At 39.8% G+C, this 14,684-nt stretch overlaps 1 protein-coding gene across 15 annotated transcripts in view; it reads right to left on the bottom strand.

Moving 5' to 3' along the window:
- cacna1bb (calcium channel, voltage-dependent, N type, alpha 1B subunit, b) overlaps positions 1 to 14,684 on the bottom strand; it is a 320,447-nt gene that overhangs the window by 139,026 nt on the left and 166,737 nt on the right. For all 15 annotated transcript variants that reach the window (XM_060935527.1, XM_060935526.1, XM_060935532.1 and 12 more), the window contains exon 6: positions 1,444 to 1,547. In XM_060935527.1, coding sequence (XP_060791510.1) covers positions 1,444 to 1,547 — 104 coding nt within the window. The remainder of the gene's footprint in view (positions 1 to 1,443; positions 1,548 to 14,684) is intronic.

The raw sequence follows: 14,684 nt of genomic DNA, 5'->3' as shown, positions 1-14,684 counted from the left end.
ACATTGCCAGTATTCCCAGTTGTTATAAGGGCCATCTCAGATATGTCAACATGCATACTGGTATCAAATTACAATAGCATTTACAATACTATTAGCATTTATTTTAAATATTTATTTAATATTTGATATTTAAAATAAATGTAATATTTATTAAATATTTAATATTTACGGCGGCACGGTGGTGTAGTGGTTAGTGCTGTCGCCTCACAGCAAGAAGGTCCGGGTTCGAGCCCCGTGGCCGGCGAGGGCCTTTCTGTGTGGAGTTTGCATGTTCTCCCCGTGTCCGCGTGGGTTTCCTCCGGGTGCTCCGGTTTCCCCCACAGTCCAAAGACATGCAGGTTAGGTTAACTGGTGACTCTAAATTGACCGTAGATGTGAGTGTGAATGGTTGTCTGTGTCTATGTGTCGGCCCTGTGATGACCTGGCGACTTGTCCAGGGTGTACCCCGCCTTTCGCCCGTAGTCAGCTGGGATAGGCTCCAGCTTGCCTGCGACCCTGTAGAACAGGATAAAGCGGCTACAGATAATGAGATGAGATGAGATTTAATATTTACATTTCAAATTTGTATGTATAATATTTGATGGCTGTAATATTTATAAAATATGTTTTTAATTGTTTTAAATAACAGCATGGCGGCACGGTGGTGTAGTGGTTAGCGCTGTCACCTCACAGCAAGAAGTTCCGGGTTCGAGCCCCGTGGCCGGCGAAGGCCTTTCTGTGTGGAGTTTGCATGTTCTCCCTGTGTCCGCGTGGGTTTCCTCCGGGTGCTCCGGTTTCCCCCACAGTCCAAAGACATGCAGGTTAGGTTAACTGGTGACTCTAAATTGACCGTGAGTGTGAATGGTTGTCTGTGTCTATGTGTCAGCCCTGTGATGACCTGGCGACTTGTCCAGGGTGTACCCCGCCTTTCGCCCGTAGTCAGCTGGGATAGGCTCCAGCTTGCCTGCGACCCTGTAGAACAGGATAAAGCGGCTAGAGATAATGAGATGAGATAATAGCATTTATTATAACAATATTATAATAGCAACTTTTCATTCATTTATCTTCAGAGGAGAATCAGATCAGATGTTGAGACTGGAAGATAGCGAATGATGAAAATCTGTTGTCTGATCACTTTTAATTCATGTTACAATTTCTTGCTTCACATGATTAGGTTGAGTGCTTTCACATAATCTTAACCTTAATTAACCGACATCTAATTATCTTTGCAAAGTCTTGCCTTCGTTACATTGCACAATAAATATTGATCTTGTCTGGTTAGTTTCTTATTGCAGACAATTACAATGTTTTCACAAACTCATTGTCAATAAGCTGGTTTTGAACTTTGGCCATGTGTTGGGATTGTGTAATATTTACACACCTAGTCACTGCTCACAAGAGGTAAAGAGAGAAAGGAAGGCAGAGAACAAAGAGGAAGAGGAAGAGAGTTGAAATCCATCTTACCCCGATAAAACACCCAGGACCAGGTTGAGCATGAAGAAGGAGCCGATGATGATGAGGGGGATGAAGTACATCCAGTTCCACGTGTTGCCCAAGGCATCATTGGTCTACACAGAAGAAAAATTTTACACCACCAATCTCTGACATTCTTTTCTTCTAATCTCCAAACACACCTTTTTAAATAAACTCCGTAGAAGCATCATCAGACAGATTTGGTGAATTCCTTCACCGAAATAATTTTTTTAAAAAAGACTGCAACACATTACCAATGCCAAAAGTTGTTCAAAAGCACAGAGGTCCTGATGTCAATCTTTGAAAGAAAATCTCATTTTTAGAAATACTGCATGCATAAAACCCAGTTAAGACTAATTGTATCATTCACCCATGGAGCAAGAGTGTAATGCAAAATAAATTAAGCCATTACAACCCCTCTCCCACACGCAGTTATCACAGAAATGTGGCAGCAAGAGCTTAAATGCAAGTGACGCCCTCGGGCTCCTATGAAAAGGACTGTGCAATGTAATAAAATCCAAATCATTAGGAATTTAGGCAGATTTTACCGATAGCTTTAAGCCTAATTGTTCCTCTAGAAAAGCCAAAGGCACATGCTACATAACCAGTGCTGAGTCACAAGCTTGTTGAGAGGTTTTTGGAAAAGGCTTACAGACATACAGTAACTGAAATGTCCCAGTTTTCATTCAGTTTTTCACACGATGACATTAACTCAAGGTCTAACATGTATTTGAGTCAGGAGTAGAAACAAATGTTGGTATAATTAGACATGCTTTAACAATTTATAGCCTGGCATATACGGATTAAAGAATTCTTAATTCTTTCCCTACCTTCTATTGTGTTGAATGATGTGAGTCCATGGCTCTATAACGTGTGCATCAGTTTTCTTTAATTAGCTTGATAAGGCCAATGCCACTGGTTATGTACGTAGGACAAAAAAAGCTTGTTGCTAGTCTGCCTAAACAGTGATTATGAGGAACACTGAGGAGCTTGATCAGCTTAATTTTGCTCATTAGGTTGAAAGTTGCTATGGTGTCACAGACAGCAACAAAGCAAAATTAATAAATTACACAACAGGGCACACTGTACTTTCTTAAAAAAAAAAAAGCCGCTAAAATAATGTTCATGAAGTTGTAGGGGTCTGATGACACCATCTAAGTGTGAAAGGCTTCTTTACAATCTGCAGCATATAAACTAATTTATACTTGAGCCTCAGTAGGTGACATGGGTGTCCAAAAAGAAGACCATCTCCCTTGAATATAGTCTTACAGCTTAAAAAAAAAAAAAAAAAGATGTAACTCTGAAGAAGCTGACATGACACACAGCTCTGATAGAAGCTATCACCAACCATACGTGGGCAACCACATCCTGGGTACTCCACAAAGCTGGGCTTTATAGTGTCTTGCAAAAGTATTCATCCCCCTTGGTGTTTGTCCTGTTTTGTCGCATTCCGAGGTGGAATTAAAATGGATTTTTGGAGGGTTAGCACCATTTGATTTACACAACATGCTGACCACTTTAAAGGTGAAAATTGTTGTTTTATTGTGACACAGACAATAATTAAGATGAAAAAACAAATCTGGAGTGTGCATAGGTATTCACCCCTACAAAGTAAATACTTTGTAGAGCCACGTTTTGCTGCAATTACAGCTACAAATCTCTTGGAGTATGTCTTTATTAGCTTAGCACATCTAGCCACTGGGATTGTTGCCCATTCCTCAAGGCAAAACTGCTCCAGCTCCTTCAAGTTAGATGGGTTGTGTTGGTGTACAGCAATCTTCAAGTTATGCCACAGATTCTCAATTGGATTGAGGTCTGGGCTTTGATTAGGCCATTCCAAGACATTTAAATGTTTCCCTTTAAACCACTCCAGTGTAGCTTTTGCAGTATGTTTAGGGTCATTGTTCTGTTGGAATGTGAACCTTCATCCCAGTCTCAAACCTCTGGCCGACTCAAACAAGTTTTCCTCCAGAATTGCTCTGTATTTGGTGCCATCCATCTTTCCTTCAGTCCTGATCAGCTTTCCTGTCCCTGCAAATGAAAAACATCTCCACAGCATGATGCTGCCACCACCATGCTTCACTGTAAGAATGGCGTTCTCAGCGTGTTGGGTTTGTGCCACAGTTTCTGCAACACTACTAAGCAAGCAACATGAAAACTACATTTCCCGTGATGGCCAAAAAGATCAATTTTAATCTCATCTGACCAGAGAATCTTCTTCCATGTGTTTGGAGAGTCTGCCACATGCTGTTGGGCAAACTACAAACGTGTTTTCTTAATTTTTTTTTCTTTAAGCAATGGCTTTTTTCTGGCCACACTTCTATAAAGCCCCACTCTGCGGAGTATAAGGCTTAAAGTGGCCTTGTGGACAGATACTCCCACCTCTGCTGTGGATCTTTGCAGCTCCTTCAGTGTTATCTTTGGTGTCTTTGCTGCATCTCTGATTAATGTGCTCCTTCCCCGGTCTGTGAGTTTTGGTGGGTGGCCTTCTCTTGTCAGGTTTGTAGTGGGGCCATATTCTTTCTATTTTGCTATAATTGATTTAATGGTGCTCTGTGGGATATTCAAAGTTTGGGATTTTTTTTATAACCCAACCCTGATCTATACTTCTCCACAACTTTGTCTCTGACCTGTTTGGAGGCTCCTTAGTTCTCATGTTGCTTGCTTAGTAGTGTTGCAGAGTCAGGGCCCTTCCAAAACAGGTTGATTTATACAGACATCATGTAACAGATCTTGTGACACTTTGATTGCACACAAATGGATCTTAATCAACTAATTATGTGACTTATGAAGTGAATTGGTTGGACCAGCTCTTATTTAGGGGTTTCATACGAAAGGGAGTGAATACCTACGGTATGCACACTCCAGATTTCTGTTTTTTTTATCTTAATTCTTGTTTGTGTCACAAAAAAAAAATTCGTAGGCATGTTGTGTAAATCAAATGGTGCTAACCCTCCAAAAATCCATTTTAATTCTAGCTTGTAACACGAAAAAACAGGACAAACACCAAGGGGGATGAATACTTTCGCAAGACATTGTATAAACTTATATAGCATGCCAAGCCAGATAAAATTCAGAGACTCAACAAGTATGTGTAAAATATTTCTAGTCTGATGACAGCAAATTTGACATCTTTGGCCTTGGCACAAACGTCTAACATTACCAGAAACCCAAGATTACTCATCACCCTATGAACATCATCTCCATGGTGAAACATCTCCATGGTGAAACATCATCTCCATGGTGGTGGTAGCATCATCTTGTGAGTTACCCTTGGCTCCTCCTTCCCTTTGCCTAATGTTCTCTTGACACAGTCATTGACTCTTGGTGGATGATGTGCTCAAGCTCAAGTCAAGCTTTTATCATATTATTGATATTTTTAGTAATGGATTAATGATATTCTGAAGGATGTTCAAAGTTTGGTATAATTTATTTTTTTATAACCAAACCCTGTTTTTTTTACTTTTGCAGAACTTTGCCCTGCACTTGTTTTGATAGTTCCTTGGTCTTAATGATGCTGGGTTTTTTTTTCCCTTTGTTTGCTTTTTCAGGTTGCTTTCTATCACACTTCCAGGAACAGGTGGGGTATTTAATGCTTCTTCAAGGAACAGACCTGTGTCTACACCCTGAATGCCTTAATTTTATTACAATTTGCACAATGAGCAAAGCCCAGACCTTTTCCCGTAATCTCTAACAAAGTTACTACTTTAGAGCGAGGCCATTTTAAAGAGATCATGGTCCACTCATCCATGTCGAATGTTTAAGATCCTACTTTCTTCGATTTAAACCTGTGTTTTTAACATCTGGAAACCTGGAGACTGGTAAAGTCATTGTTATAGTCAAATTCTACCAATAACCTGCGACTCTTCAGAATTTATGATGCTATCTATATTGAATGCTCATGCTTGTGTGTCCAATTCCTGACTTTTAACTGTTCCAGATTTTATGTCAGTAAAACCTAATATTTGGTCAAAGTCCAGAACAGAGAGCACATAATTTACAAAAAAAAAGAAAACAGGCCTGTACAATTTCATCTTTTATCTATATGCTAGAAAGGCAAACTCTAATGTTAATGCTGACAATATTATAGCAATAATAAAAGGACAAAAAAAACCCCCCAGAAACTGTGATGCTAACTGTAAAAAGAAGAAGAAGAAGCCTTTATTTGGTCACATGTACACTCAAGTACAGTGAAATTCCTCCTCTTCTTTTAACCCATCTGAAACAGTGAAACACATACATGCACACACAAGTGACCGATGAACACACACACACACACACACACACACACACACACACACACACACACACACACACACACACACACACACACACAGAGCAGCGGGCAGCTATGCTACAGCGCCCGGGGAGTAGTGTCCTATCCTAAAGATAGGATACAAGAGATTTTGCAATTTGTTTAGGACTTGGGTATTGGATAATTGAAACATTACAGAGTCCCATGTGTAAATACACCTGATACACATTTAACAGTTATCCCACAAAATCGAGTCATACATGAGCTGATAGCCAACGAGATGCGTAGCGCTGAGCTGGCTATAAGCCATGTATGACAAGATTGAATGGAATAACAGTTTAATTCTATCCACATTCACTGGATTTTGAGAAATAGAGCATTTTTATTTTTTGCAAATTCGATAAATTAAAACTTTATACAAAACGTCCGACAAAATCATTTCCTCTTAGAGTGTAAACAAACCAGCGAAATGACAGGAGCAATTTGTGAAAAAAATGCTATAATAATAATAATGGGGCGGCACGGTGGTGTAGTGGTTAGCGCTGTCGCCTAACAGCAAGAAGGTCCGGGTTCGAGCCCTGTGGCCGGCGAGGGCCTTTCTGTGTGGAGTTTGCATGTTCTCCCCGTATCCGCGTGGGTTTCCTCCGGGTGCTCCGGTTTCCCCCACAGTCCAAAGACATGCAGGTTAGGTTAACTGGTGACTCTAAATTGACCGTAGGTGTGAATGTGAGTGTGAATGGTTGTCTGTGTCTCTGTGTCAGCCCTGCGATGATCTGGCGACTTGTCCAGGGTGTACCCCGCCTTTCGCCCGTAGTCAGCTGGGATAGGCTCCAGCTTGCCTGCGACCCTGTAGAACAGGATAAAGCGGCTAGAGATAATGAGATGAGAATAATAATAATTCTTGAAAAATAAAAAAGGATACCATCAAATACTTTTATTCCATATTTTGTTGCTTTTTTGTATTTTGAGTGTTGTTTTTATTTCATCCTTGATTGGTTGAGCAACATGCTCTGCCATTTTGTTTTTCTTTACTTACGGTATATGAGCTGATAGCCTAGTAGTAGAGTAGCCAATCAGAGCATGCGATTGCTCATATCCAGTGAACGTGGATAGAATAATATAAGTTATCCTTCATTTGGTATTTGAAGTGGTTTAAAACAAAAGATAAACTTCACAAAATCTCTTGGAAAAAGATTCACGATGCAAGATTCAACCTTGGGGTGGTAAAACTGCACAGAAACTATATGCTACTTTACAGCACATCATATTATTTTACTGTCTCTACAATTTTCTTGTGGAAGTCCTCTCACTCTCGCCCACTGGCTGCCTATATGTTCCTTTTCCTTCAAAACTGTCCCTGCTAGAGGACGCGTAGGAGGGTGAGATGGGTGGGTGAAAACTCGTCAAACTTGCATCATCGAGCAGGTGAGGAGTCAGCTATTTGGGAAGGAAAATAAAGTTTTGAGCCCTGTTAAAAAAAAGCAGGGAACAGATGTGTCTTTTATTGGCAAGGGACCACTTTGTTGTTTTTTTCCTCCACAATCCTACCACGTGTTATAATACTGTATCTCCACAGGGTTCCCCCCCGAGCTCACCCGTTTTGAGTTTGCACTCACACCTCTCTTAATCATAAAGCCTTAATATAACTCTTGATATGAATTAGAATAGCAATAAGGTCCAGTTGGGATGAGTGTGTATGTTGATGGAACTATATGAAAAGTCCGTCTTTCGTGCCCTGATTGTTATTAAATACAGAGATGCACAGTGGGTCTCTCAACATACACTTGTGCTGAGGAGGGAATTAGTTTATCTTCCTTTAAATGTCAAGGCAATATATCACTGTAGAGTGCTCAAATAAATGTTTGATGTGTGTGCTTGGAAAATTCTATTTTCAGAGACGTTTCTCAGCTAATACAAGCTTGAATCTTTTTCTTACTGTCTTTTGTCATTGATAATTCACAAGGTTAGTTTTAGCATATGCTTTTGAATGCATAAAGGCCTGTGGGGCCTCGTAATCATAAACCAAGCGAAGAAATTCATATGACAAAGCAGGACTTTGAGACTGGTCCCAGATGCAAGCACATAAACATCTAGCCCCAAGGGCTAATAATGCAAAAATATGGAGTACAATGAAACCTTTATAGGCACACAGTGCTCAGTACTGAATTTACAGGAGGTAGTGTAAATGTTTCACAAAAGCCTGGGAGGAGTGTGTAAATAAAGAACAGGTGCACTATACTTCAGGGAAGGTAGTGAAGGGTCAACCCGACAGGTGCAGCGCTTCAGTTTGGGCAGAAAATGCTGAAAGCACTGTACTGCAAAATTGATTTAATTGACACAATCTAGGAGTTAACTAAGTAATTTCTAGTTAATCCAGTGAAGATTTCCGAATTACTGTCGACATAATTCCTCTTCTTGCATAAACGTCACTGGCGACATCCTTAAATTCATTCTTTTTGCAACATCAAGGTATTTTCACGTCCAAAAATGGGTCCAATCATTGACAATCGACTTAAAAGAGCTTTTTATGTTACTCCTCTCAAACCTGAGAGGAAACCTAACCCACAGAATGACCTTTTGATATTTCTGATTATGGACTCTGCCTCGTCTGGGTAAGCATTATAGCTTGCTATGAGAAATGCTCTAAAAATAGCTCAAATCCAAGTATTCATGGTTGAGTTAAATGCACACAGTGTTGATTTAACTCAATTGATGATTAGATTTAATACAGAAATTGCGCACATACAGTATTCAGACATCAGATTTAACGACAGACTTCAGTCTGCTATTCAGACAGTTGAGTGGGACAGAGTTTGCTGAAAACAGCATTGTGTTGCTTTAGTTACTTATGATTCTAACCTTGAACTTTTAGATCTACAGTGGTGCTTGAAAGTTTGTGAATGCTTTTGAATTTTCTATATTTCTGCATAAATATGACCTAAAACATCAGATTTTCACACAGGTCCTAAAAGTAGATAAAGAGAACCCAGTTAAACAAATGAGACAAAAATATTATACTTGGTCATTTATTTATTGAGGAAAATGATCCAATATTACATATCTGTGAGTGGCAAAAGTATGTGAACCTTTGCTTTCAGTATCTGGTGCAACCCCCTTGTGCAGCAATAACTGCAACTAAACGTTTCCGGTAACTGTTGATCAGTCCTGCACACCGGCTTGGAGGAATTTTAGCCCGTTCCTCCATACAGAACAGCTTCAACTCTGGAATGTTGGTGGGTTTCCTCACATGAACTGCTCGCTTCAGGTCCTTCCACAACATTTCAATTGGATTAAGGTCAGGACTTTGACTTGGCCATTCCAAAACATTAACTTTATTCTTCTTTAACCATTCTTTGGTAGAATGACTTGTGTGCTTAGGGTCGTTGTCTTGCTGCATGACCCACCTTCTCTTGAGATTCAGTTCATGGACAGATGTCCTGACATTTTCCTTTAGAATTGGCTGGTATAATTCAGAATTCATTGTTCCATCAATGATGGCAAGCCATCCTGGCCCAGATGCAGCAAAACAGGCCCAAGCCATGATACTACCACCACCATGTTTCACAGATGGGATAAGGTTCTTATGCTGGAATGCAGTGTTTTCCTTTCTCCAAACATAACGCTCTCATTTAAACCAAAAAGTTCTATTTTGGTCTCATGCGTCCACAAAACATTTTTCCAATAGCCTTCTGGTTTGTCCATGTGATCTTTAGCAAACTGCAGATAAGCAGCAATGTTCTTTTTGGAGAGAAGTGGCTTTCTCCTTGCAACCCTGCCATGCACACCATTGTTGTTCAGTGATCTCCTGATGGTGGACTCATGAACATTAGCCAATATGAGAGAGGCCTTCAGTTGCTTAGAAGTTACCCTGGGGTCCTTTGTGACCTCGCCGACTATTACATGCCTTGCTCTTGGAGTGATCTTTGTTGGGCTACCACTCCTGGGGAAGGTAACAATGGTCTTGAATTTCCTCCATCTGTACACAATCTGTCTGACTGTGGATTGGTGGAGTCCAAACTCTTTAGAGATGGTTTTGTAACCTTTTCCAGCCGGATGAGCATCAACAACGCTTTTTCTGAGGTCCTCAGAAATCTCCTTTGTTTGTGCCATGATACACTTCCACAAACATGTGTTGTGAAGATCAGACTTTGATAGATCCCTGTTCTTTAAATAAAACAGGGTGCCCACTCACACCTGATTGTCATCCCATTGATTGAAAACACCTGACTCTAATATCACCTTCAAATTAACTGCTAATCCTAGAGGTTCCCATACTTTTGCCACTCACAGATATGTAATATTGGATCATTTTCCTCAATAAATAAATGACCAAGTATAATATTTTTGTCTCATTTGTTTAACTGGGTTCTGTTTATCTACTTTTAGGACCTGTGTGAAAATCTGATGATATTTTAGATCATATTTATGCAGAAATGTACAGTAGAAAATTCTAAAGGGTTCACAAACTTTCAAGCACCACTGTAAGTGCTGTTGTCTGACAATTTGCCTCACTTAAACCATAATATATCACACTTAAATTCATGATTACCTCGCCCAGGATTGAGTCCACCAGGGGGAGAGGTATTATTTTCGGTCAGATTTCTTTGTTTCTTTATTGTTTCTTTGTTAGCATCATTACAGGAAAATGGCTGAACCAATCTTCATGAAACTTTCTGGATAGATGGGCATTGGTCTCAAATAGAACCTCCAACATTTTGAGGGTCATCAACTCAAGGTCACCAAAACGGTCAAAATAATTTTTTTCGCAAGATCTTCCTTCATATTCATCATATTTACTTCAAACCAAATCCAAAATGTTCATCTTTCAATTCTGCTTCCATTGATATGCTACATGATGGGGTACCTCTCATAGTTTTCTTAGCGGTTGGGGTCAAATGTCAGGGGTCAAGGTCACGGGTTTTCAAAGGCTCATAACTGGGAAACAGTTCAAGATAGAGAGATACTTAATATTATTGACATATAGGAAGTCATATATAGGTTTTCATTTGGTACCATGACCTTTGACCTTGAAAGATTATACACAAGGTCACGGATTTTCAGAGGCTCATAACTGTGAAACGGTTCAAGATAGACAGATACTTAATATTATCAACATATAGAAAGTCATATATGGGCTCTCATTTAGCACCATGGCCTTTGGCCATGTGTGCCCTTGAAAGGTCAAACTCAACATCACAGTTTTTCAGAGGCTCATAACTTTAAAATGGTTAAAGATAGACAGATGTTTACCATTATCAACATATAAGAAGTCCTATATGGGGTTTCATTTGCCACCATGACCTGTGACCTTGAATGACTTTGAAATATCAAAACTCAATATCATGGATTTTATAGGACTATAACCTGACAGCTGATGATTGAGAAATATTACCATTATCAACATATAGGTAGTCCCATATGGGCTTTCATTTAGCACCATGAATGTTGACCTTGAAATGCCAAACTGAAGGTCACGGATTCACCTTGTAAGGTGAATAGGCCAGACTGCCGGGCAAGGTTTGTTTGATTTGGCAACACTTGTTTTTTCTGTAAAGACTATGGTATGCCGTTCAAGGGACACAGTTAGGCAATTAGGGAAAAGCATCAGAGAAGAGAACATTTTTAATCAGAAATATATTTCAACGAAGACCCACAGATCACCCGAACGACCCTCTAGGCTGCTAACACCATTCACTCCTGTCCTCCAGTGACCCTAACAACCTACAGGATGACTGAGAGGGTCAGTGACTCATGTGACTTCTTCAACATTTGATATGTTGTCTTTGTACTATTTTCAATGAAATACAGGGTTTCCATGATTTGCAAGTCTTCATATTCTGTTTTTATTTATGTTTTACCCAGTGTCTGAACTTTTTTGGAATTGGGGTTGTAGATATTTATTTGATTGATTGCCATCTTCTTATTTAGATATCATTATACATTACCGTTAAAAAGTTTGGGGTCACCCAGACAATTTTGTGTTTTCCATGAAAAGTCACACTTTTATTTCCCACCCTAAGTTGTAAAATGAATAGAAAATATAGTCAAGACATTTTTCTGGCCATTTTGAGCATTTAATCGACCCCACAAATGTGATGCTCCAGAAACTCAATCTGCTCAAAGGAAGGTCAGTTTTATAGCTTCTCTAAAGAGCGAAACTGTTTTCAGCTGTGCTAACATGATTGTACAAGGGTTTTCTAATCATCCATTAGCCTTCTGAGGCAATGAGCAAACACATTGTACCATTAGAACACTGGAGTGATAGTTGCTGGAAATGGGCCTCTATACACCTATGGAGATATTGCACCAAAAACCAGACATTTGCAGCTAGAATAGTCATTTACCACATTAGCAATGTATAGAGTGTATTTCTGATTAGTTTAAAGTGATCTTCATTGAAAAGAACAGTGCTTTTTTTTTTTCAAAAATAAGGAAATTTCAAAGTGACCCCAAACTTTTGAACGGTAGTGTATTCCTCATTTTTGTCTCTTGCCTCGATGTTTCATTGTGTTACAGTTGACAGAAGTTTCTTTTCCTGATTGCTCCGTACTTGTGTTTAAAGGTGACAGTCACATTTGAAAATACTGACTCAGGGCCCGTTTACACGAGGACGCTGTCGGGTAAAAACGACTAAATATTTTATCGGAAGTGCCTTTCGTCTACATGGGGACGGCGTTTCCGAGGCTGAAAAACGGAAAAAATTGAAAACGCCTTCCAAAGTGGATAAGTTAAAAATGGCCCCCGTTGCATATCCGTCTAAACTACCCAATATGCGAAACTCTGCTCGGATCTGCTCACGTCGGGTACGCGTTTACATCATACATATGTCATATACTGTACATGCCAGCCCGGGAAGTAAGAAAGTCAGTAAAAAAGTAAGAGCATGTCTGATTACATCGATCCAACGGACCTTCAAGCTGCTCTGGCAGCTTTAATAAACGTCCAGGAGTCCTTCGAACATCTATACCGAATCTGCACATATACCGTTAATGAACAGAGGCGGGTATAGCATGCTCTTACTTTTTTACTTACTTTCTTACTTACCATAGCCAGAGTAGTCAAAGCTTTCGCGGCGCAGATGTGCAGATCAGACAAGATGGAAGACGTTGCGCATGCGTGCAGACATAGCGGAGGTCTTTCACAGCACCGCCTGGCATGCACATCTGTGACAGAGCGCAATGCGTCCGTCACTAAACAGCGGTTCCTCCCGCTGGTCATGTTTCAATGGTCAAGTGCAATGGACTAAACCACAGTTGCAAAGACATTCCAAATACAATCTGTGTTGTATGTCTGTTGTGGGTTTGGTAATGGGGGCTTTACAAGTATGTTTTGTTACGGGTACATTTGTTACAACTTTTATATATGTAAACCTGAAATGTTTGGTACATGTGTTCATAGTAAAAGACGCGACACAGGTTTAAACAGCCCAAGCATTTATTAGTTTTCACTATAAACAATAGAGTGTAAAGATTCATTAAGTGCGCACGTTTAACATCTGAATCCTTTTCTGCTAGAGTTTATCTAACATCAGCCAGAAATGTTTGTAGCCGTTTACCTGCTGTAGTCTTCCGGGTGCGGGACCAAACCAGAATGCAGGTCTGAAAGCGCTTTTCAAGGTTTCTTCCGCGATGCGCGGGAAAGCAGCTCATTAGAGCGGAGAGAAATGGTCTAAAAATCTTACATAAGTGTTTGTTGTAATATTTAAGGTCTGCACATTGTTGTAGGAGTGAAATGCATGCAGTGAAAATGTTTAGAACTGTTAAAATCTGTCTAGATGTGTTGATTGATTTTAATTGTGTAAAGACTGTGCCATAGTCTTTTAAATATGCGCTGCACTGTTCATTCGGGGGAGATGGCCTCGGCAGGGAGAGGACGCATGACTTGAGCTCTGTGTGAGTAATGCCAGAGTAGCCAGCTTGCGTGGGCATTTTGTCCCAGAATTTTTTTTTTTTGGTTGGTTTTGTCATCAGTGTTTTTTTTTTGTTTGTTTGTTTGTCCTGTTTGTGTTAACTGCCGGCTTAAGAATAAAAAGAAAACTATTTTTGTACAAGAATTTTCCTTGTTTTGCTCATCATTCTGACTGACTACTCCATCCACTCGGCACACTCTATTACAACATCCAATTGAATTCCACACATTTATGTGTCACCGTATAGACGCAGATTTCCTCCTTGAAAACGGTCGTGTAGACGCGGAAAAAAGTGAGAACAAAAACGGACTTTTGCGTTTTTGTTTCAGACCGTCCCTGTGTAAAGTGGGCCTCAGACACCACTGATCAAGAAAAATCTGGTAACCTCGGAGCCACCAACTGCATGTCAATGAGTTTAGTAATTGCATAAGAAGCTGCCCAACCTGACTCTGAAGACGAGGAACTTTCTCTGCTTATATACTGACAGAGCAACATATTAGTAAACAGCTTCAGAGCCCTGTCACTTGTAGATTATCAGCTTCAGAGCCCTTGTAGATTATCTTTGGTACACTGTCATGTGAAGTGTAGAGAAAATAAATCCTAAATAAAGTTGTCTGAACCCCAGTGATTGACATATGCTTTACTTTACGTTGTGGTCACGAGACGAAAGTCCTGCTGTATTGCAACACTTAGCTCTACAGAGTCCTTACATGCATCATTGACTTGATTAAATCATGTTAACACCGGTGAGGATGTGTTGTAAACAATTACCAATGATCTACCCGAGTGCACATTGGATTGCAATCATGTCCAGGGAATGTCTGCTTTATGACTACAATATAATCATGTAATACAGAAATAGTGAACAAATAAACCAACTCATTTGAATTGATCTTATTACAATTTTAAGCTTCCTTAATTAAGTAAAAAATAATCAATCAACGGCAATACTAATAAGCTTAACTACAGTTATGGAAATGGCTAACATTAGATATCAGTTGTTGAATCTGGTGCATTAAATCTTGAGTTTCCTGATTATATTTGATAACTAGCTTTTTTTAACTTGCA

Source organism: Neoarius graeffei, chromosome 12 (assembly GCF_027579695.1).
Source record: "Neoarius graeffei isolate fNeoGra1 chromosome 12, fNeoGra1.pri, whole genome shotgun sequence".
NCBI lineage: Eukaryota > Metazoa > Chordata > Actinopteri > Siluriformes > Ariidae > Neoarius > Neoarius graeffei.
This window is presented reverse-complemented; position numbering and strand designations above follow the sequence as displayed.